Source organism: Stegostoma tigrinum, chromosome 4, assembly GCF_030684315.1.
Source record: "Stegostoma tigrinum isolate sSteTig4 chromosome 4, sSteTig4.hap1, whole genome shotgun sequence".
Lineage (NCBI taxonomy): Eukaryota > Metazoa > Chordata > Chondrichthyes > Orectolobiformes > Stegostomatidae > Stegostoma > Stegostoma tigrinum.
Genome location: NC_081357.1, coordinates 40,546,950 through 40,573,155, shown reverse-complemented (window position 1 = coordinate 40,573,155; position 26,206 = coordinate 40,546,950). Strand labels below are relative to the sequence as shown.

Genomic DNA, 26,206 nt, shown 5'->3' with positions numbered 1-26,206 from the left:
GACCCCCGCCCCACCCCCCCCACCACCACCCGCCCCAAGCCCCCCACCACCCCCCGACCCCCACCCACCCGCCCCGACCCCCACCCAACCCCCACCACCACCCGCCCCGAACCCCACCCACCCCCCGACCACCACCAACCGGCCCCCATCCCGCCCCCCGACCCCCACCCACCCGCCCCACACCCCCCCCCACCACCACCAGCCCCCCGACCCCAACCCGCCCCACCCCCCCACCACCTCCCGACCCCCGCCCGCCCCAACACCCACCACCCCCCCGACCCACCCCCCCAAACCCCACCCGCCCCATGCACCCCGCCGACCCCCACCCACCCCCCCCACCACCACCCGCCCCACCCCCCCAGCACCACCCTGCCGACCCACACCCACCCCCCCGACCCCCACCACCACCCGCCCCACTCCCCCACCACACCCCTGACCCCCGACCCACCACCCCCCACCACCCGACCCCCACCCGCCACACCCCCCCGCCACCCCCCCGACCCCCACCCGCCCCACCCCCACCCGCCCAGCACCCCCTGACCCCCACCCACCCCCCACCCCCCGCCCAACCTCCACCCCACCCCCCCAACCACCAACCCACCCAACCACCACCCCACCACCCCAACCACCACCCCACCCCACCCCCCAACCACCACCCCACACCCCACAACCACCACCCCACCCCCCCAACCACCACCACCCCACCCCCCCATCCAACCACCACCACACCCCACCCCACCACCACCACCCCACCCCCAACCACCACCCCAACCACCACCCCACCCCACCACCACCACCCCACCCCACACCCAACCACCACCACACCCCACACCCAACCACCACCACACCCCCAACCATCACCCCACCCCACCACCCAACCACCACACAACCCCAACCCCCCACCCAACCACCACCCCACCCCCCCACCCAACCACCACCCCACCCCCCCCAACACCACCACACCACCCCCCCCACCCAACCACCACCCCACACCCAACCACCACCCCACCCCCCCCAACACCACCACCCCACCCCACACCCAACCACCACCCCACCCCCCCCAACACCACCACCCCACCCCACACCCAACCACCACCACACCCCACACCCAACCACCACCACACCCCCAACCATCACCCCACCCCACCACCCAACCACCACACAACCCCAACCCCCCACCCAACCACCACCCCACCCCCCCACCCAACCACCACCCCACCCCCCCACCCAACCACCACCCCACCCCCCCCAACACCACCACACCACCCCCCCCACCCAACCACCACCCCACACCCAACCACCACCCCACCCACCACCCAACCACCACCCCACCCCACCACCACCACCCCACTCCACCCCACACCCAACCACCACCCCACCCCACCCCCAACCAACACCCCACCCACCACCCAACCACCACCCCACCCCACCACCACCACCCCACTCCACCCCACACCCAACCACCACCCCACCCCACCCCCAACCAACACCCCACCCCACCACCCAACCACCACCCCACGCCCCCAACACCACCACCCCACCCCCCCCACACCACCCCCCCCCACACCACCACACCACCCCCCCCACCCAACCACCACCACACCCAACCACCACCCCACCCCACCACCCCACCCCACCCCACACCCAACCACCACCCCACCCCACCCCACACCCAACCACCACCCCACCCCACACCCAACCACCACCCCACCCCACACCCAACCACCACCCCACCCCCAACCACCACCCCACTTCACCCCACCCCCAACCACCACCCCACCTCACCCCACACCCAACCACCACCCCACACCACACCCAACCACCACCCCACCCCACACCCAACCACCACCCCACCCCACACCCAACCACCACCCCACCCCCAACCACCACCCCAACCCCCACCACCACCCGCCCCACCCCCCCAACCGACCCCCAACACGCCCCGCCCCCCACCACCACCCCCCCGACCCCCGCCCGCCCCACCCCCCCCGACCCCCGCCCGCCCCACCCCCCTCCACCCCCCCGCCCCAACCCCCACCACAACCCCGAACCCCCCACCACCCCACCACCACCTCCGACCCCCACCACCACCCGCCCCACCCCCCCACCACACCCCCGACCCCCACCCGCCCCACCCCACCCCCACCTGCCCCGCACCCCCCCGACACCCATCCGCCCCCCCGACCCCCACCCACCGCCCCGCCACCCCCGACCCCCACCCGCCCCACCCACCACCCCCCCGCCCAACCACCACCCCACCCCCCCAACCACAACCCCACCCCCCCGCCCAACCACAACCCCACCCCCCCGCCCAACCACCACCCCACCCCCCCAACAACCAACCCACCCAACCACTACCCCATCCCCCCAACCACCAACCCACCCCACCCCCCCAAACACCAACACACCCCACCCCCCCAAACACCAAACCACCCCACGCCCCCCAACCACCACCACCCCACCCCCCCACCCACCACCACCCCACCCCCCCACCCAACCACCACCACACCCCACCCCCCACCAACACCACCACCCCACCCCACACCCAACCACCAACCCACCCCCAACCACCACCTCACCCCACCACCCAACCACCACGCCACCCCCAACCACCACCCAACACCACCACCCCACCCCACACCCAACCACCAACCCACCCCCACCCCACCACCCCACCCCACACCCAACAACCACCCCACCCCCAACCACCACCCCACCCCACACCCAACAACCACCCCACCCCCAACCACCACCCCACCCCACCACCCAACCACCACCCCACCCCCCAACCACCACCCCACCCCACCACCACCACCCCACCCCACACCCAACCACCAACCCATCCCCAACCACCACCCCACCACCCAACCACCCCCCCAACACCACCACCCCACCGCCACCACCCAACCACCCCCCCAACACCACCACCCCACCCCCCCACCCAACCACCACCACACCCAACCACCACCCCACACCCAACCACCACCACACCCAACCACCACCCCACCCCACCACCACCCCACCCCTCCCCCCCACCCAACCACCACCCCACCCCCCCCAACACCACCACCCCACCCCCCCACCCACCACAACACCACCACCCCACCCCCCCACCCCACCACCCCCCCCCACCCCACCACCCCCTCACCCACCACGCCACCCCACCACCCCCCCAACACCACCACACCCAACCACCACCCCACCCCCCACCCAACCACCACCCCACCCCCCACCCAACCACCACCCCACCCCCCCCACTCAACCACCACCCCACACCCAACCACCACCCCACCCCACCCCCAACCACCACCCCACACCCAACCACCACCCCACCCCACCCCCAACCACCAACCCACACCCAACCACCACCCCACCCCACCACCCAAACACCACCCCACCCCACCACCACCACCCCACCCCCAACCACCACCCCACCCCACCACCCAACCACCACCACCCCACCCCACCCCACACCCAACCACCATCCCCCCCCACACCCAACCACCACCCCACCCCACACCCAACCACCACCCCACCCCACCCCCAACCACCACCCCACCCCCACACCCAACCACCACCCCACCCAACCACCACCACCCCACCCCCAACCACCACCCCACCCCACCACCCAACCACCACCACCCCACCCCACCCCACACCCAACCACCATCCCCCCCCACACCCAACCACCACCCCACCCCACACCCAACCACCACCCTACCCCCCACCCAACCACCACCCCACCCCCCACCCAACCACCACCCCACCCCCCACCCAACCACCACCCCACCCCCCACCCAACCACCACCCCACCCCCCCCAATCAACCACCACCCCACCCCCCCACCCACCACCCCACCCCCCCCACCCAACCACCACCCCACCCCCCCCACTCAACCACCACCCCACCCCCCCACCCAACCACCACCCCACCCCCCCCACCCAACCACCACCCCACCCAAACACCACCCCACCCCACACCCAACCACCACCCCACCCAACCACCACCCCACCCAACCACCACCCCACCCCACACCCAACCACCACCCCACCCCCCACCCAACCACCACCCCACCCAAACACCACCCCACCCAACCAACACCCCACCCCACACCCAACCACCACCCCACCCCACCACCACCTCACCCCACACCCACACCCAACCACCCCACCCCACCACCACCTCACCCCACACCCACACCCAACCACCCCACCCCACCACCACCTCACCCCACACCCACCCCACCCCACCCAACCACCACACCCAACCACCACCCCACCCCACCCCCCCACCCAACCACCACCACACCCAACCACCACCCCACCCCACACCCAACCACCACCACACCCAACCACCACCCCACCCCACACCCAACCACCACCACACCCAACCACCACCCCACCCCACACCCAACCACCACCACACCCAACCACCACCCCACCACCACACCCAACCACCACCCCACTCCACACCCAACCACCACCACACCCAACCACCACCCCACTCCACACCCAACCACCACCCCACCCAACCACCACCCCACTCCACACCCAACCACCACCACACCCAACCACCACCCCACTCCACACCCAACCACCACCCCACCCAACCACCACCCCACTCCACACCCAACCACCACCCCACCCAACCACCACCCCACCCCACACCCAACCACCACCACACCCAACCACCACCTCACCCCACACCCAACCACCACCCCACCCAACCACCACCCCACTCCACACCCAACCACCACCCCACCCCACACCCAACCACCACCACACCCAACCACCACCCCACTCCACACCCAACCACCACCCCACCCCACCACCACCCCACCCCACACCCAACCACCTCCCCACCCCACCCCCAACCACCACCCCACCCCACCACCCAACCACCACCCCACCCCACCCCCAACCACCACCCCACCCCACCCCCAACCACCACCCCACCCCACCAACCACCACCCACCCCCACCAACCACCACCCACCCCCACCAACCACCACCCACCCCACCACAAACCACCACCCCACCCCCACCACCCAACCACCACCCCACCCCACCACCACCCCACCCCCCCCCTCAACCACCACCCCACCCCTCAACCACCACCCCACCCCTCAACCACCACCCCACCCCACCACCCAACCACCACCCCACCCCCAACCACCACCCCACCCCACCCCCCCAACACCACCACCCCACCCCCCCACCCAACCACCACCCCACCCCCAACCACCACCCCACACCCAACCACCACCCCACCCCACCACCCAACCACCACCACCCCACCCCACCCCACACCCAACCACCATCCCCCCCCACACCCAACCACCATCCCCCCCCACACCCAACCACCATCCCCCCCACACCCAACCACCACCCCACCCCACCCCCAACCACCACCCCACCCCACCCCCAACCACCACCCCACCCCACCCCCACACCCAACCACCACCACACCCAACCACCACCCTACCCCGCACCCAACCACCACCCCACCCCGCACCCAACCACCACCCCACCCCCCCCAACCACCACCCCACCCCCCCCACCCAACCACCACCCCACCCAACCACCACCCCACCCCCCCACCCAACCACCACCCCACCCAACCACCACCCCACCCCCCCCCACCCAACCACCACCCCACCCAACCACCACCCCAACCCACACCCAACCACCACCCCACCCCCCACCCAACCACCACCCCACCCCCCACCCAACCACCACCCCACCCAACCACCACCCCACCCAACCACCACCCCACCCCACATCCAACCACCACCCCCAACCACCACCCCACCCAACCACCACCCCACCCCTCACCCAACCACCACCCCACCCCACCACCACCTCACCCCACACCCACACCCAACCACCACCCCACCCCACCACCACACCCAACCACCACCCCACCCCACCACCCAACCACCACCACACCCAACCACGACCCCACCCCACACCCAACCACCACCACACCCAACCACCACCCCACCCCACACCCAACCACCACCACACCCAACCACCACCCCACCCCACACCCAACCACCACCACACCCAACCACCACCCCACCCCACACCCAACCACCACCACACCCAACCACCACCCCACCCCACACCCAACCACCACCACACCCAACCACCACCCCACCCCACACCCAACCACCACCCCACCCCACACCCAACCACCACCACACCCAACCACCACCCCACCCCACACCCAACCACCACCACACCCAACCACCACCCCACCCCACACCCAACCACCACCCCACCCCACACCCAACCACCACCCCACCCCCCACCCCACCCCACCACCACCCCACCCCACACCCAACCACCACCCCACCCCACCCCCAACCACCACCCCACCCCACCACCCCACCCCACCACCAACCACCACCCCACCCCACCACCCCACCCCACCACCAACCACCACCCCACCCCACCACCCAACCACCACCCCACCCCACCACCACCCCACCCCACCCCTCAACCACCACCCCACCACCCAACCACCACCCCACCCCCCAACCACCACCCCACCCCACCCCCAACCACCACCCCACCCCACCCCCAACCACCACCCCACCCCACCCCCAACCACCACCCCACCCCACCACCCCACCCCACCACCCAACCACCACCCCACCCCACCCCACCACCCAACCATCACCCCACCCCCCAACCACCACCCCACCCCCCAACCACCACCCCACCCCACCACCACCCCACCCCACCCCTCAACCACCACCCCACCCCACCACCCAACCACCACCCCACCCCCCAACCACCACCCCACCCCACCCCCCACCACCACCCACTTTTAACTTAAAAAAAAAACTACAACAATAACAATTAATGTATTGATAATTTATGCAAACCCTTTCAGGAAGATCCAAAAAGAATAATCAACCACTATGTGACTTACTCACTCAACGCCACAGCTGGCAGGTAAGAAGCATCTTCTTGCCAAGGGTGGGCCATGAGTACCATATCCAGATCATTAAATACACCCACTTCAATGAGATCAATTTTTCCTCCACCATCTTCTTCAGCTGGGGTACCAATCACTGAAACCTAAATTAGGATGACGGGATTGAAGAGATGAGGGAAGGGTATGGAAACAATGAAATGCATAGTTTTTCACACAATCTGGTGAAAATATGAAATCACCTTGAGGCTAGTAAAACAGCACATGAAACATTGTGCAAGTATAAATTGGCAAAATAAGATAAACTACACATTATATCCTGTATCACAGATAACAGGAACTGCAGATGCTGGAGAATCCAAGATAACAAATTGTAGAGCTGGATGAACACAGCAGGCCAAGCAGCATCTCAGGAGCAGAAAAGCTGATGTTTTGGGCCTAGACCCTTCATCAGTAAAAAAACATTGACTGTAAAATGGCATGACTCTACATAACTGGCAACCTAAAACATTATATGCAAAAAAATTGAACCAATTTATTGAATGAATAACACTAGCTGTGAACAAAGGGGAACCATAGTCAATGTACTACACTTGGATTTCCAGAAAGCATTTGAGAAGGTTCTACATCAAAGGTTACTGCAGAAAATAAGAACTCAAGTGCTTACTGGCTAGGCATTAAGTGTTTTTTTAATCAAAATATTTAGGGGAGGCAATGGCCTAGTGGTATTATTGCTGGAATGTTAAATCAGACCCTGATCATATTCTGGGGACCTGAGTTTTTATACCATCATGGCAGATGGTGGAATTTGAATTCAATAAAATATCTAGAATTAAGAATTCAATGATGACCATGAATCCATTGTCAATTGTCAGGAAAAACCCATCTGGTTCACTCATGTCCTTTAGAGAAGAAAACTGCCATCCTTACCTTGTCTGGCCTACATGTGACTCCAGACCTACAGCAATGTGGTTGACTCTGAACCGCCTCTGGGCAATTAGGGATGGACAATCAATGCTACCTGGCCAGTGATGTCCTCATCCCATTAATAAATAAAGGAAGCTCACACTGTCAGTGAGAGATTTATTTCAATAAACTGCACTCTAGAAACCTTAACACCCCATCGATTAATAGCTCTCCATATTTATACAAACAACTCACACCCAGGTAACCCTTAATCACTCATTCCCCGATTCCTTTGGTGCCAGGATTTCCTTTAGACCACATTACATAATAATGGTATAGGAAGTTTCAGTTGGATACGGATAGGCTGGAAGAGTGATCAAAGATTTGGCTGGTGGAGAGTAATGTGATAAAACATTGGCAGGGAGAAAACATTAACACAATATCAAACAACTGTAGAATTCCAAGGTGCAGAAGGAGTTAGATGTTCTGGCCCATGAGTCACAAAATGGTACTATGCAGACACAGCATGCAATCAGGAAGGGTACTGGGCAATGGAATGCCATCGTTTACGACAAGAGAAATTGAATGTAAAACTAAGGATATTATGCTTCAGTTATACAAGGCACTGGTAAGACAGCATTCTGAATACTGTGTGTATTTTTGTAAAGAAGAATGCAGATGCATTGGAGAAATTTCAGAGAAAGTGCACCTGTCAATCCAGTAAACTGAGTGGACTCTTATTCGCTGTCTATAGGTTGGACAGGCTTAGCCTGTTTCCACTAGGATTTAGAGGGTTAGCAGTGACTTGATTGAAGTTTATAAGATCCTTGACAAATTGGTCAAGGGAAGGGTGTTTTCCTCGTATCTGTCAGTCCATAAATAGGGGACACTGTTTCAAAATTAGAAGTCACTCTTTCAGGATGGAATTGAATATTTCTTGAGAGGGCAGTGTACTTTGAAACACTGCCTCAGAAAACAATGGAGGTGGGGGTCATTGAATGTTTTTAAGACAGAGGTAGATAGATTCTTCATAGGTGGGGTGATCAAGGGCTAACAGGTATAGATGGGGATATAGAAATTGAAACACAAACAAATCAGCTATGATCTTATCAAATGACAGATCAGATTCAAGGGCCCAAATGGTCAACGTCTGCACCTATTTCATATGTTTATACACCTTATCCATTTTAATGAGCTCAGTGGGAACCACATGTCATCACTTCAGTGATGGTCGATCTGCTGTTTAAAAATCTGCAGACTCAATAACTCCCAGTCCCAAACTGAAAAGTTTTTCAACGGAAGTTAGTCATTGTAGAACAGTGCTTCAAAAGGTAGCTATAGCTTTCAGCTTGCTCCAATAGAAATGCTCACGGTACATGATAATTCAAATAAAATGACAACCAGGTGGCAAAATACCAAGCTTTCTGGATAGATTGGTTAAAAGAAAATGAATACAAGTTGTATATTGCAACAATCAGGCCAAAAATTTACAGATAGCAACACACACATATATTCTTTATAAGCCATTTATTAAATATGAGCTAACAGGATTATTTCACAAGACTTTTTTTTTTACAGGGGTCATTAACACTTGCACTGGTGCCCAAACTCTGCAAGGTGCTTTGATATTTAGAGTTGCAGAATGAAAATGATGGTTTTTTTTTGGAACAAATTACGTAGGTAAGATCAAGGAAAAAATCCTTTGGATGATGTGTGGAATATGGATGCTAAATTATAAAGCAGGGCTCAACTGTGATCAACATTTAATTGTTGTTTGACCCATATGTAAACTGGTATGAAGTCAGACAGATCAGGGCAACTAAAGGTCTGCTGTGGGAAACAGGAGCTTCTTTTCGTAGGCCACTGGTATCAATACTAGGGCAGAATGCAGTTGTACCAAGGAAACGGCCTCCAAATGAACCAGATTAGGAATGGTATCCAAGTGGAGAAGGTAATAATGAGACTGGGATCTCATAGAAACTTTTAATATTCCAACAGGGCTAGACAAATTGAATGCGGGAAGGATGTTCCTGATAACTGAGAAGTCCAAAACTGAGGGTCACAGTCTAAGGATACAGGATAGGCAATTCAGGACTGAGTTGAAGAGTTTAACATTCAAAACAATGTCTTAGATAGCAGAGAAATGGTTGCTCCAACAGCCCATGGCCAAAGTTGGTAGACGAGGGCCGATCACATTACGTATGTATATCGGAGAGGGAGGATTAGAAGTGAGGCAGACTTGTTTGAAAAACTGAGCGCTACAGTGAGACTTACATGAGTTCATATAATCTCAATCTACACTTCTGAAGTACTACATATCTGTCAGATTATGACCTGATCTACACTTTAAAGTGTCAACTTCAAGCATTAGTACACTGCTTCCCTTGCTGTTTTGATTTTTCAGCATCAGGAAATAAGGTCACGCTGGCAGCACTAGTCCAGGAAACTGTGACTTGAAATCCGATGTATCAAACTGCTGACCTAAGCCACAGGTCAAATATATTTACATGTCAGGTGCTGTTGGCCGGGGTGTAATACGTACTCAACCAACTGCTGCGATTCATCATGTCAGAAAACAAACGTCAAAATGCAACACATTGCATTTAGCATTACTGCCGCTTTAATCGCACAAAGCGTAAATAAGAGGTAGGTTCCCCCCAAAATAACACCAGAAGTAGTTTAGCCTCCGACACAGCAAAGGTCATTTCGTTAATAGAGGAAAAGATGACGCAGAATTTTGCTGTTTTATTTCAGGTTTTCAGCGTAGTTTTGATTTTTTTAAAAAAAAGGCACACTGCAAACGCATCGTTTTACTGTCAAATTTATTTAAACAAACTAAAAAAGTGAATCACATTCTTCAAATCACCTTAACTTTCAGGTCAGGCACCGTCTCCAGAGCAGCCTTCAGTCCCAGGGAAGCAGCAGTACCGACCTCGGCGATCAGGTTGTGTCCACAGGCGTGACCAATCTCGGGCAGGGCGTCGTACTCGCACAAGAAACCGACGACGAGGCCTCCCGGCGGACCCCAGTCCGCCCTGAAGGCCGTGTCCAGGTGGTAGTGAGGCTTCACCTCCCAGCCGCCGGCGGCCGTGAAGAAGTTGCAGAGAGCGTCGTGAGCCCGCCTCTCCTGGTAGGCCAGCTCAGGCTCCCGCCAGATTTGGTGGCTCAGTGCGGAGAGGTCGTCGTCGGCAGCATCATCCACAGCCCGACACAACAACTCCTTCAGTTGGGACAAATCGTGCTGCCCCGAGCCCATCGTAGCAGTATATGCCTCCTCCGCCTGAAGGCTCTTCCAACCTCCCCCTTGCCCGGACAGCATTTCCGCCACGCCAATCAAACGGCTGCACAGCCCAGCCTCTCCTCCAATCAACAACCGAATCAGTAGAGGCGAAGCCACATACAGTGCTGCTTACCCCCCAATCTGCAGCTAGCTAGCTAGCAGGGTGTAGCATTTCCATCTGTGTCAGACTGGAATGTTTCATTGTTGGAATCGTGTTTGTAAATATGTTCTGCACTCTATGCAATGCGTTAACATTCGTCTCATCGGTGTGACGCAGAATACTGAGGTCCAACAGGTGCATTGCATAACTTCAGCATATCCTCTAAAATAAAACGAAGAGCCGTTGATGCTGGAGATCTGAAGCAAACGAAATTGATGGAGAAACGCAGCAGGCCTGGCAGCATCTGTGAAAACGTTTTGAGTCCGGTTGTGAAGAAGTTTCACTGGACTCGAAATATTAACGTCGCTTTCGCTGCATAGGTGCAGCCAGACTCCTGAGTTTCTCTAGCAATTTTTGCTTGTTTCAACATATCCTTGTTCAATTCTTTATCGTGCTCTCAAATTGCCCTGCTACCTTCAGTGATCGATGCCCATGTACACGAAAGCAAAGGTTATGGGGTTGAAGTCATTACAAACGCTGTAAATTCCATGGTTGCAGGGCTGTATCACAGGGAATAACAAAGCCCACAAAGAATCAGATTGCTTTCCATGTTTGTTACAATTAATTCAATGTAAAGGCTACAAAGGTGTTGTCCGTGGCAAAACGATGAAGGGGAAAAGCGGTCACAGGCTATGGGGGATAACTACACGATATTTTCACCAAACAGCCTGAAAAGAACCCAAAAGGTGAATCGACTATGTCACGTACTCATCTAGAAAATAAACTCTCAAGGGTTACTGGACCTAGCTAGCTTTGGAGTGGGATTTAGGGGCTGAAAAAGATAACCATAAAGATCTTTTAGTGCCTTACCCTGTGACTCTTCACTAAGATTTCATTTAAGATTGGGTGCTGGATTTTAAGGTATTTGGGTTGACTTCAACTCCACTTGTAAGATTTAAGTCAATTATAATTACTGACTAAGTTCAGACAACCAATCTAAAAGTTTACCGGTCCTTTTTAGTTCCAAGGCCGACTCCAGGTATTAGTATATTTTCAAAAGTGTCACAGCATTTATTAAGTTTATCATAACAAGTGCAAAAGAAACAATACTTGACAAAAACACTGTTTTCTAGTCAAACCAACTTGGGGTACCAGATCACCACACTGATTAACTGGGTACAGGTGTCTTTTTCTCTTTTGTCGACTGAAGATGTAGATGTAGATATAGTTCTTAGGACTAAAGAAATCAAAGGATATGGGGAGAAAGTGGGGCGACACTCCACCAACACTTCCGCCATTTACAATCCGACCCCACCACCCAAGACATTTTTCCATCCCCACCCCTGTCTGCTTTCCGGAGAAACCACTCTCTCCATGACTCCCTTGTTTGCTCCACACTGCCCTCCAACCCCACCACACCCGGCACCTTCCCCTGCAACCGCAGGAAATGTTACACTTGCCCCCACACCTCCTCCCTCACCCCTATCCCAGGCCCCAAGATGACATTCCACATTAAGCAGAGGTTCACCTGCACATCTGCCAATGTGGTATACTGCATCCACTGTACCCGGTGTGGCTGCCTCTACATTGGGGAAACCAAGCGGAGGCTTGGAGACCGCTTTGCAGAACACCTCCGCTCGGTTCGCAACAAACAACTGCACCTCCCAGTCGCAAACCATTTCCACTCCCCCTCCCGTTCTTTAGATGACATGTCCATCATGGGCCTCCTGCAGTGCCACAATGATGCCACCCGAAGGTTGCAGGAACAGCAACTCATATTCCGCCTGGGAACCTTGCAGCCTAATGGTATCAATGTGGACTTCACCAGTTTCAAAATCTCCCCTTCCCCAACTGCATCCCTAAACCAGCCCAGTTTGTCCCCTCCCCCCACTGCACCACACAACCAGCCCAGCTCTTCCCCCCCCACCTACTGCATCCCAAAACCAGTCCAACCTGTCTCTGCCTCCCTAACCTGTTCTTCCTCTCACCCATCCCTTCCTCCCACCCCAAGCTGCACCCCCATCTACCTACTAACCTCATCCCACCTCCTTGACCTGCCCGTCTTCCCTGGACTGACCTATCCCCTCCCTACCTCCCCACCGATACTCTCTCCACCTATCTTCTTTACTCTCCATCTTCGGTCCGCCTCCCCCTCTCTCCCTATTTATTCCAGTTCCCTCTCCCCATCCCCCTCTCTGATGAAGGGTCTAGGCCCGAAATGTCAGCTTTTGTGCTCCTGAGATGCTGCTTGGCCTGCTGTATTCATCCAGCCTCACATTTTATTATCTTGGAATTCTCCAGCATCTGCAGTTCCCATTATCTTTGAAGCACTGAATGGCCTATTTCTGCTCCTGAACTCTGTATTTCTATGTTTCTGTCTTTGTTCTTCCTTTCTGTGCACTGAACCACTAAGAAATACTACCTATTAATCCTTGTTAGCCATCACCCACTGTACATGACCAGAGATGACCTGAACTCTAACTCATTAACATCACATTGGCTAAACAATGTATAGCCAATTCCTGATTGGATTCTTAAAAAGTAATAGTCAAATCATTTTACTTCCTGTTGTCTCCTGATTCATTTTTGACAATGCTGATCACCTTTGTAGGATTATCCTTTTGTAACAGTTTGACTGCATGAACATGCCAATGTTTTACATCTTTACTGATAAAGTACTCTCACAGTGAAGCTATTTATGTGCAAGTCTAGGAGTATGTAATGTCAACTCTCCGTGATTTAATAGAGCTTCAAAGGTTCCAATTGATACATGTAATGTTCCCGAAAATCCAAAGCTGTTTCAACTAAAACAACCATTTGTCAATGCACAATGTCACCTGGACTCTGGGGCCTATGACAAGTTAATTAAAAATAAAAAGAGTATTAACTGCTCTAGAATAAAAATCTGTGCAGAATCTATATAAAGATTAGTACATAGAAATGATCAGTATACTAAAATTGAAGTTACAGAATACACATAGAAGGTGCAGTATAATACATTCATAAATACATATAAAGCAGTCAAATCAATTACAGGACTAGAAAATTCATTTTGAAACCTAATTCCAAAGTCATACAAATACACACAACAGAAACACAAACACATACATGTACCCTGCTGTATACTTTAATTATTTCTCTTTTAAACCAATGGTACAAAATTACAAAACTAAACCATTTTAAAGTACAAAGAGCTGCATACTGAGTAAAAACCTTGCTCACTTTAAAAGCATCTACACATTTTGTGATTAGCAAACTATCAATGCTGTCACTTCACTTAAACAATGTTTAACTTGGGCCATAAAACAGTAATAAAACCATAACCTATTACCTTATTACTGAAAGTGCTCCACAAGTAAACAGAATATAATTAAATTCCTCGCTTACTGAATAAATAATTAGTTATTGAAAAATAACTCATCCTACATGTTGATGCTTGATATGCAACTGGGAACAACAGATCGGAGGCATTCTCACTAGGTGGCTGTAGACATCCAATCTCCCCTTCCTCACAGGCATGCTCCCTTGGTGTCCTGCCAGCTCAGTGGCCTGCTTCTCAAAAGGTTTCAGGGGCTTCAATGCCAGGCATCAACTATCCTCCCACCCCCACTGTTTGCACATGTTCACACTTAATGTGCATGTTTTCCTCCTGCAGAAGGACAGAAGCATTAAGAGACATTAGAATTTTAAAAAATGCAGATGCTGGAAATCTGAAACAAAAACAGAAACAGAAATTGCTGGCAAAACTCAGCATTTCTGGCAGCATCTATGGGGAGAAACGTTTTGGACTCAAAACATTGAATCTGCTTTCTTAATATTTTAAGTAGCCAAATCAAATCAAGTTGTGCATGGATAAATGTCATCTCCTTTCAAATCTGTGTCCTCTGGATTTTAAAGAGTTCAGCTTACGATTTGTTTGAGTCTATTTGTAAGAAAGTTAGTTGGTAAAAGAAAATTTGCACTGAGCATCTGAAATACTGGAAAATAATCTCAAAACAGGAGATGGCTTTGTCTGTCACCCCAGTTCTGCTTCTTTTCCATATCAAATGACCTGATTCACTCATCATCCAACTTTGTTTATTTTATTCAATGTACATCTGCTTCGTTCAGATTGTAATCCTTCAATGTACAAATCCCTAATTTCTCTTGCAGTACAGTAACTGAATCACTAAATCTTTATCTTATTTATGCCTGTGGGTATAACTTTCTTCATTCACTAACATTTGCAAAAGAAAAGTCAATGTAATCACGTTTTCGTGGAGAATTTTCCATATCTCTTGGAAATCTGCAAAATCTTATGTTGATGATTTTACCCTTCATTCTTCTTCATCTGTTGTTATTCTTTATCCACTGGCATGTAAGCCTTATTACTTTCTTCAGATGTCATATGGAATTCCCATATCTCTATTGATGTTAAAATAGCAGCCAAAAAGCTCCTGTTCCTTTTTGGTGTCAAATGATAATTTCCTTAACAACTTCCATTTAACTTTCCATGAAACTGGAATCTATTTGAATATTGTTTTTATTTCTGGTGAGACTGTCCTGGCAATTATCTTGAGCTCCTAGGCAATATATTAAAAAAAAATTGTTAGCTGATGTGTAATCCACTCACAAAACTGAGTTTTCTACAGACAGTTATGTAGTTGTGGTACAGGTAGGTTACAGTTACAACATTTAAAAGACATATATGAATAGGAAAAGTTTAGAAGGCTATGGGCCACAAGGTTAGAGGCATATGGGACTAGATAAGTTTAGGACATTTAGTCAGTATGGACAATGTGGGCCAAAGAGTCTGTTTCGGTGCTTTAAGACTCTTTGGTGCTGGATTTTATGCAGCTCATCATAGTGGGAATTATGGATACTGCCCTATTTAATCATGTCTCCCAATCATCAGAAAATCATGCTGCAAAACTTGTCCAGTTTATGAGCAATCTGCCTATCATTTGAAGGGGAGAAGGGAGGAGGATGCCCTCATTGTTGAGCACTCTGCACTTGATCAAGGAACACAAAATCAGAAAAGGGAATCTGAAAGCCAACCTCTACCCTTGCCTCAAATCACTTTCCACTCCCATGACTCCAATCCAACCTTCGCACATCTATGGCCTGTCTTCTTCTGCAATTTTTTGGCCTCGGACAGGTGCAGACAGCTTGAGGGACAGCCAGATTGTTGAGTTCTGCTACTTCAGATCTCAATTGCAGGAAAGGTCTGATGGCAGCCATCGATGAGGGTTCCCGGCTGGTCTCTGTGAGGGAGACTTCACTGGCCTGACAAAATCATGGCTTTAGTTTTAAGTGTAACCCAAAAACAAAGTCCTATCCTTTTGCATTTTCTGCAATAAGTAAAACTAATGCTGCTGTCAAAAATCTATAACAGGTAAGAATATTCAGAACTTATTTGACAAATGACAGAAAAATCGTTTTTACATGCAAGTGTGTAATTATGTGAAATCTATAATTTTCATAGATATTTCCATAAACAATTGCAAATAAATCTCTAATATTATTGGATCTTTAAACCATTTCTCTACTGTAGCTAAATTGTTTAGTTTTTGAAAAATATGATACCTCTTCATCTTTTCTTCTGAAGGGATGGAGCAGGATAAATGCAAGTTTTTTTTAAAATATAGCTCCTAGTAAGAACTATAGGCAGACTTGAGCAATTCAGTTATTATCCTTTTGATTCAATAAATGAACTGTAAGCAATACAAAAGGAAACTCAAGCCGATCACTTTTTAAAAGTCCTATAATTCCAAGGTGAAAATCTGCATTAGCACCTAAAAATGCACAGGGTAAAACTATGGGAACCTGTATGACAAACACATAGATACCAGCCAACCTTCAGCGGCATTAGCAAGGCATGATGATCTTGGGAGTCTTAGGCAAAATGAGGTTAGATATTTGATGATGATTCAAAAAAGCATTCACAAAAACATAGAAAGTAAGACGTGTCAGCCATTTAAACCCTTGTGCTCGCTCTGCCATTCAACTAGATCATGGCTGGTCTTTCTCTTAAATGCCATTATCCTGCATTATCTCCATATTCCTTGATATAATTAATACATAGAAATCTATCAATCCCTGTCTTGGGTATGCTAAATGCCTGAGCCTTGATGGTTCTCTTAGGTAGAGAATCCTAAATAAAAATTGCCAGCATTTGAATAAAGAAATTACACCTCATCTCAGTCCTAAATTGTTCACTTCTCATTCCGAGAATGTAACCCCTGGAAATAGATCCCACAAATAGAGATGCATTCTTTCTTCTTTTACTCTTTTCAGTCCTGTAATAAATGTATATGCTCCCATGAGATCATTTCTCATTCTTCTAAACTCTAGGGAACAAGGGATTAATGTCTTCAATCTCTTCTCAGAGGAAAATCCCAGTGGCACACAGATCACACTGGTGAGCCTCTGTACACTCCCTCAACGATAAGACTTTCCTTATTTAGGTCAGGAAAACTAAACTACACACTACCAAGTGTGGTCTCGCCAAGGCTTTTTACAATTGCAGCAAGGCTTAGAACAGTACAGGCCCTTTGGCCCCCGATGTTGTGCTGAACTTTTACCTAAACCTAAAGGTCTTTCTCACCTCTACCGCTACCTTATGCCATCATCCATATGCCTATCTAATAGCCACTTAAATGCTCCTAATTAGGCCAACTCCACTACCCTCTCTGGCAATGCATTCCACGCCCCTACCACTCTCTGAGTAAAGAACTGACCTCTGACGTGTCCCCAATATCTATCTCCTTTCACTTTAAAACTATGCACCCTCATAAAAGCTACCTCCACCCAAGGAAAGTCTCTGGCTGTCTAATCTATCTATTCCTGATCATTTTGTACACCTCTATCAAGTCACCTCTCATCCTTCCAGAGAGAAAAGACTTAGCTCTCTCAAAGCCCAATTACATACCATTTGCTGTCCTAACTGACTGCTGCACCTGCATGGCTCCTTTCACGAAGCCACGGAGACCTATAGGCCAGAAAAAGGCCCTTTGGCCTCACACCCATGCTGGTCAAAAACAATCACCTCAATTTCCATGGTTTATAAAGAAGGAAACTTAGGTCCCTTTGGATATAAACATTTCCCAATCTCACACCATTTAAGAAATATTCTGCATTTTCAGTTTATCCTATTAAACTGAATAACCTTATATATTTTTCCAAATTGTATTCCACCTACCATGTTCTTTCACATTCAATTGCCCTGCCTAAATTCTCTTCAAGGCTCTTTGCATCCTTCTCAATTCATATTTTCACCTATTTTTATGTCATCAGCAAACTTGGAAATATTACATTTGAATGGCACACAAGCCCACATCAACCTTATGACAACTGCTCATCCAAACTAAAGACCCACTCTGCAATGGTCAGGGCCAAAGTCATCTACAAAATCCCCTGCAGAGACTGCGGGAAACACTACATCAGATAAACAGGAAGGAAACTAACAACAAGAATACATGAACACCAACTGGCTACGAAAAGACATGACCAATATTCACTCAACTCGATCCACGTGGACAAGGAGAACCATGACTTTGACTGGGACAATACCAAGATCCTGGGGCAGTCTAGGCAGAAACAAGCACGAGAATTCCTGGAAGCATTGCACACCACGAAGCATGCTATTAATAAACACATTGAACTCAACCCCACATACATTCCACTACGAAGGAAAACTGGAAGCGAGGCAGTCCATCTTAATGGACCCGAGTTTAAAACCCAGGCAGCAAAACACACCAACGCTTCATCAGAGGCTACCCTGAGGATGTTACCAAGCATGGTAACAAAACATCTGCAAAGCAACAAACCAACCTCAATTTTATGATTCTAAGTGAGATGAGGATCAAGTTGAGAGAGAAATAGAATTGAAAAGCAAACACATTATATTGCGTGTATACTGAAGTTGATGACACTTATTATTTGCTCAACAAGTCACAGCTCCTCCCATCTGCTGAGACCTTGACGCAGGCATGCCAAGCCAGGAAGGCTACATCAGAAAATGAAGACTTCAACCAAAGACTGTTGTTTCAACCAGAAACTTGAACAATATAACGACCAGATAAACCCTTCACCTTCAGTTCAGTGGTCACTCACCTCACAAGCCAACACTAAAATACCTTGACATAACTCTCAACTGTACATTGACCTACCACCAACACCTGTCACAGACAAGGTCAAAATGAGAAAGAATCTCATCCAGAAACTATCGGCTGCAGAACACAGAGGCCAAGATGAAGCTAAAAGTCAGGTATCAATGGGGTTAACTGTGCCAGACTACTACTGTTCCAACTATATGTGCAGCTGCCACACAAATGTGTTAGATTTCCACTGCAAGAGGATTGTCTCTGGGACACTGAGGCTAACACAGGTTGCATATGGTGACACACATTGAACCTACTGATGTCTTCAAAGGAAAATTCTGAAAAGTTCACTGCTAATCAGCTAATGAAGAGCTCCACAGACACATGATCTCAAGCAAACTCAACTCATCTGCAATACAATAATCTCTACCAGAACACACTACACTGGTAACAGCTTTTAGTTGATCTGCAAACAATCACAACCTGCAACTGACCCAGCTGAAGTCCCAGGCTTCATTGTTCAATGGACAACTCTCAACCACCCTAGAATGAATCACTGATGATTGTAACCACTTACTACACAGGCGAAAATGAGAAACAGGTCAAACTGGCCAACCAACTCAGACCATTGCTTGTAGACATTAATTCTGCATGATGCTGTAAATCAGAAACAAAAAGATAAACTTCTGGAAGAGCTCAGCTGGTCTAGCAGCAGCTGTGGAGAGAAATGAGCGTTAATGTTTCAGGTTGAGTGACCCTTTCTCACAAATATTCTGAGGAAAGGTCACTCAACACAAAATATTAACTTGATTTTTCTTCACAGATGCTGCCACACCTGCTGAACTTTTCCAGCAATTTTTGTCTCCCACTCAACACTGTCAGCTGAAGTGGTTGGCATCGACAGTCCATTCAATAAACCCCAAATCATTCTCCAGCCATAGGAATAAAACAAAAATCTGCAAAAAAGAATATAAAGACACTGGTGAGAAGATGGAAAAACTGATTTAAAGGACGGTGCAAGAACTAAAAGGTTATAATGATCAGAAAATGCAGATCAGAATTCATTTTTTTTGTCTAGGAAAACAGAACAAACAGGACAGTACAGTAATCTATTGGAGATCTATAGCTATGGTGAAACAGTTGGGGAGGTAATGGCATAGTGGTAACATCACTGGGGTTGGGTTAGAAAAACATTACTCCAGACTAATGTTCTGGGGACATGGGATGGTGAAATGTAACTCAGTATTAAAATAAGTTTAGAACTAAAAATTAGCCTAACAGCAACTGTTACCATGTCAATTGTAAAAATCCATCTGGTTCATTTATGGCCTTCAGAGAAGGAAACCTGACATTGTTACTCAATCCGGCCTACCTGACTCCAGACCCACAATGTTGTGATTGTTTTTAATTAGCAGTTAAGAATCAAACGGTTTTAAAAATTGGACATTGTAGGTAGAATTGATATTTCCACATTACTATCATAGGAAGTCCAAAACTAGGGGCTACAAATATACTCATAAATGCATCTAACAAATTATGGAAAAGTGAAAGAGCAGTTGAATGCAGAATGTGAGGTGAATAGCATAAATGCATTTAATAGAAATCTAATAAAGTTCAAGAGATAGCACAGATTTAGAACAACATCTTGACTGAGTCAGATTTTATGAAGTATATTAGCAAATTGTCGCTTTTTGCACAATGTTGTGCGAAAGTTATATATCCTATAGGTGAGTGTGAGACTACATAAACCCAGCAAAGTGAGCGACAAGAGATTATCAATTTCTGATCCAGCCTAGCCACACCATGTATTATTGGAAACCATCAAAAAGGCAACAGATACTGCCAGACAAAACACTGAATGGAATCTGTTGAAAATAAACAATTGCAATTAGCAGGGAGACCAATTAAATTTTATTTTTGATTTTGAAATTTGCCAATTTATAAGAACAGTTCAAGAGGAACAGATATCAAGTGTTGCAGCAAAATATCTTTACATCAAGGACGATAACATTTCTTCTGGAAAATACTAGCTTCTCATTTAACAACGCATTTTTAAAAAAAAAGTCATTAATTATTTGCCAATGACTTGAACAGGGATAAAATGTTCAGCTTTTGAGTTTACTCATTTAACATTAGGTAAAATTACCATTTCCAGTTATGTATTAGCACTGGACATGAGATGTTTCAAAAAAGGTATATAAATCACTTGACTACATGACACATTCTTTTCAGGTATCTGTTATAGTACAGAAGCTGGTGAGCCAGCTATTTGTGTAGTCCACACAATACATTGCACCCAAAATGACACCACAGGATCAATAAATTTCCTCAAATGAGAAGAGTAAACATCATCATATTTTGTTTCTAACTGAGCTGCGAGAACTTGCATTGTAGTGGAGATACACCAATAGCTAAAATGGTTGTAAGGACAGGATTTTAGCATTTAAAAACAAAAATTACAAAAATGTAAATGGTAGCTATTTGGAGTACATGTGCAAACATACTAAGGGGTCTTTTGAACTTAATAGCCAAATCACAACTGGATGAATCACTACCTGCAATATATTAACTGCAATTAACTAATAGACTAAGTGGCATGAGTTCACAGACTCTATCATCAAGATAAAAGGTTTTGGGAGAGTGAAATGAAAGGCAGCATGCAGGAATTTTTTTACATAAAAACCAATAAACACATGTAAGCGTCAACACTCTTGTTGTGCAGAATATGATTTAGCTATACTATAAATTGCAATTTTCACTAGAAGGGAAGTCTCATTGGCCCTGTGTGCATCTTGGTTCAGTGCAGGTTCATTTAGTCAATCATCCAGTCACCTTAGAAATCCAGTAAAATACCCACAATGAAACAGACAATACTTGCCACAGTACAACGATACAATCAGAAAGCAGGATCAGAAATACTAAGAATTTTCCCACCTTCCAAAGTGGAAGTGTCAGAAATTTAGATCAGCTGACAAGTATGTAACACACAGCTCATTATTTCAATCTGCTGCAATGATTGGGAAAATTGATGAGGGAAGTTATCAAAAAGCTTAAAAGTTTGTCAACTGTTGAGAGATCAACATTTAGAGGATCCACAAAACTTGTCTGTTAACCAGGAGGTACGGTGTTTACCAAAGACCAAAAACTATGCTCCTCCTCCAGCCAAGGCGTTATAGATGAATTTGGTGGAAATTTTTAAAAAAATCTTCACATTACATATTAAAACACCCAGTAAGATGAAAGTGCATCTTGCTGATGGTACGTAGTATCCTTCAGTAGTGCAGATAAAAGCAGTGCTTGAATCATTCTATCTTTCGCCCATAGTCTATTTCACGGTCAAGAACATATTGCAGATTGTCAAACATCTTTACAAGGGAGTACACAACTCTTCAGCTGTTAGTTTTTGCATTCAGTGAATAACTTGCAATGCTTGAGCCTTTAACTTCAGTTTTCCCATTTATATACAAAATATAAAAATTTAACTCTGCCCACCAACTGGCATAGGGCAACAAATTCTCGTATGAAATTATAATTCCTTTCTTTCAAATTGAGTATACGAAAATATACAAATAATTACATGGTTTACACTAATATACAGAATTCCACTTCATTACTAGCACCACTTGCATACGGTTATCCCACAATCACAAGGAGGAAGTTACAATTGTCTAAAATGCAGGACTTTCTGCTGCAACAAGTCCAATCCTGACAGAAACATTCTTAATTTTTTCGTCTAGTACAATGTTTAAGTTAACCTGAACTACTCTTGAATTACACATTAACCTTGAGTAAAGTTTTTAAGTGGACAGTCATTATTTCCTTACTCTCATCAGGATACTCAGCATGTGCTCCTACCCAATGACTGGGCGGTTTAGGTAGAACACTGGGTGATGGTGGCTCACTAAACTTTGGCCCAGCATAGTTTTGATCTCCTTGAAGGCTCAGCACAGACTTCAGTCCAACTTTCAGTAATTTTAGATTCTTTGAGTGGTGTGCAGAAACAATCGGTTTTTCTCCATCTTTTTTGACAGTATTGCAGTGTTCAACAGAAGGAGCATTCTGATTATGGCTGTTTTCATTCCTCTTTATTGAAGTTTTTCTCAACTGTAGGCTACGTCTGTTTCTTTTCTTGGCATTTAAAGGTTGGCAATACTCTTCTGTTTTATTTACACTATATATGAATTGTGTGTGTGGAATTATTGCTTTATCCGATCTTCCCATGTTGGATTTGGTCACCTGGGGCAGAAAACAAAAAAAAGAGAAAGGCTGCAAAATTTGAGAGAGCTAACAGCCATAAGTGTTTTTCTACGTTCTTAGTGAATGCCCCAGTGGGGAATTCCCTCTTTTATGCCGTTATCCGTGAAACTGGACAATCTAACAAAAACGATTAAGATCAGCTCCGTTTATCGAACTCCTATCATCTTACGAAGAGATTCTTCTCGCTGTACCTCAAGAAGATAGTTAAGGAATGGGGGACGGGGGTGGGACAGGGGGAAGAGAAGAAAAGGAGCGGAGAGGGAGATTTGACAACTTGCGAGAAGTCTCGGCACTGACCCTGCCCCTGCCCCCCGGAACCTCGTGAACCGTCACCTGGGGAACGGCTGGCTCTGTCGCCATTGGTCGGTGGATGAACTATGCTGATTGGCCACTTGTTGCTGGGGTGGGCGAGGAGGGAAAGGGGAGGGCGCGCGGCGTAACAGCCGTCGAACGGCCGCAGCGTTTAAACAGGGCCCTTCCCGCCCTGAAGGCAAGGCTAGGACTACTAACCGAGAACGGCGAATGTTTCCCACTTACCTCCCCCCTTATTAATTCCTAAACAGTGGGATGCAGGGCAGGCACGTAGAGGCATCAACTTTCTTGTCTCTCACCTTTACTTCCTTCTTGCGCTCTTCCGCGGTCAAGCAGCCGCCACTGGCTGGTGTCGTTTTCTCGATCCCGGAGGCTGGTGCGGGCCCTCCAGCCCCACCGCCTCGGGAAACCGGCCGCCCGTGAGAGTGTCTCTGCAGCAGCGCGGCGGAGGAAGAGCAGCGAATCTTCCAGGCTCGACTCACCGCGGCAGCTTTGCCGGGATGCTGTTGGGGATATTGCTGATGATGATGCTGCTGCTGGCTGGAGTGCGGGTGACGGTGGCGGCTCACAACGACGGTCTTTGAGGCTGCATTGACGGGCGGAGGGCCTGGCGGTGGTCGGGGTAGGGGTAACGGGTGCATGGGGACTCGCCGCCGCCGCCTCTTCCTCCGCTTACGACTTCTGGCTAAAATCCCGAACTCAGCATCTGAGGTGCGACGTTCAACGAAGGAGGCGGTCACCATGCAATGCCAAAAAACGTCTAATTCTTCCAAAGTAATTGTTGAGAAGCAAAGGAGGGGGTGGGTCCGGGGAAAGAGGAGAGTCACTGGCCTACCTCCAGATAATAAATACAGCTCGTCGTCGGATTAAAAGTTGAGTGAAAATGGCGGCCACTGAAGCGACTTCCTGCGATTGTTCGGTCACTCGCAAAACCTTCCTACCTCAGACTCTAGCTTTCCTCCCAACGCAAGCTATATATATATATATATATATATGTATATGTCGCTGGCTGGGTTTAATAACAGGCAAAGACTAAGAGGCCGACTCCAGCTTATAAACAGCACGAAGAACCATGGAGGCAACAGTCTTACACTTCTGACAACAACGGGGGGGGGGAATGGAGAAGGCAGGCGATCGCGACACGTCATCACTCACCGGTACCCACCAATGGTAGCGCGTTGTGGTGGTGCCACGTGACTAAAGACTTGGTCGCGCCGTCCCGTCCCGCCCTGTTCTTGCCCTTAGCAACCATGATGTCATTGGTCTGAGAGACGAGCCCGGATGCGGCAACGGGTATTGAAGTTGGGCGCAGGCGCACATAAGTCTGTCGCTTGTCTAATTTCTTGCAGTCGTACGTGTAACCTTTTTAACTATTTGTTTTGCCGTACTTGCTTACAGTTCCCTGTTTCCGTGAAGACCGTTGGAATTGAGTTTTGTGTATGTGGGCAGTGAAATGATCATCACGTGACGGTAATTTCCGTCTCTGGGGCGGTGACGTCTGCGCTGTCGGACGTCCTGAAACCTGTCAGTCCATTCAGATCGAAATTCGAATTCTTGCTCAATGACACGTGGTGTGGCGATGATTTCCACTGTTTTTGCTGTGGGATTTCCCTAAATTCCCCGGGAATACGGGAAATTGTACTCGTTGACACGCAACGAATTTCCTAAAACCGAAGAAGCGTTCTTTGACTAAAACGCTAATTGATTTCTGAACTTCCTTACGTTGACATTGTGTAACATAAATATCAGTCAATAAAATGATTATTTTCAGAAGAAAAACACGATTCATTCCATTTTCCCCCTGTACTTCCGTAAAACTTCCAATAGCTTTCTATTTCTTATACGAAAAGCACGTCCTCAGCCCGGGTATTCGAATGCGTTCAGGAATTTGCCTTAAACATTGCCACCTCCCCAAGGCAATGAGTTTATGCTTTTGATTCTGACGCAATCTATAGCCCTAGGAGCACCAATGCTTTGGAAGAGTTTTGCAATTTCATATCATAGAAATTAACCCTTTAAAAGTGATCTTCAAGCACCATCTTTGTAAGGACATTCTCTAGTCTGCACTGCTTTGGAACATTTTATTACTGTTTCCTACTCGCTACCCAATCGTTCACAGGCGATCAGCCACTAATGAATTTCTGGATAAATAATTGTACGAGTGGAATTAACGTTGAAGTTATTTCTGGATCAGGCAAGTACCTTCGAGGTGTGTCACAGCATATCCAAACAGGTTTATTAAACATTGGCAAGAGATGAGCAAAAAAAACTTTTTGAGTCACTAATTTGGGTTGAAGATAAGATCCTAACTTTTTGCAGACGCTATTTA

At 49.2% G+C, this 26,206-nt stretch overlaps 2 protein-coding genes across 2 annotated transcripts in view; both read right to left on the bottom strand.

Annotated features, from left to right (window-relative positions):
* Positions 1-11,290, bottom strand: part of LOC125452941 (peptidase M20 domain-containing protein 2-like) — a 28,379-nt gene extending 17,089 nt beyond the window's left edge. Inside the window, exons 1-2 of the mRNA XM_048531941.2 lie at positions 10,714-11,290; positions 6,939-7,087 (exon numbers count right to left, since the gene is read on the bottom strand). Of these exons, the coding sequence (XP_048387898.1) occupies positions 6,939-7,087; positions 10,714-11,166 (602 nt within the window). The 5' untranslated portion in view covers positions 11,167-11,290. The remainder of the gene's footprint in view (positions 1-6,938; positions 7,088-10,713) is intronic.
* A 9,893-nt stretch (positions 11,291-21,183) lies between these two features.
* pnrc1 (proline-rich nuclear receptor coactivator 1) lies at positions 21,184-25,039 on the bottom strand. The gene is made up of 2 exons (XM_048531803.2): positions 24,177-25,039; positions 21,184-23,544 (listed from the first exon to the last, which is right to left on the bottom strand). Exons 1-2 carry the CDS (start codon positions 24,618-24,620, stop codon positions 23,080-23,082), a joined length of 909 nt encoding a protein of 302 aa, XP_048387760.1. The 5' UTR covers positions 24,621-25,039; the 3' UTR covers positions 21,184-23,079.
* Between the last annotated feature and the right edge of the window lie 1,167 nt (positions 25,040-26,206).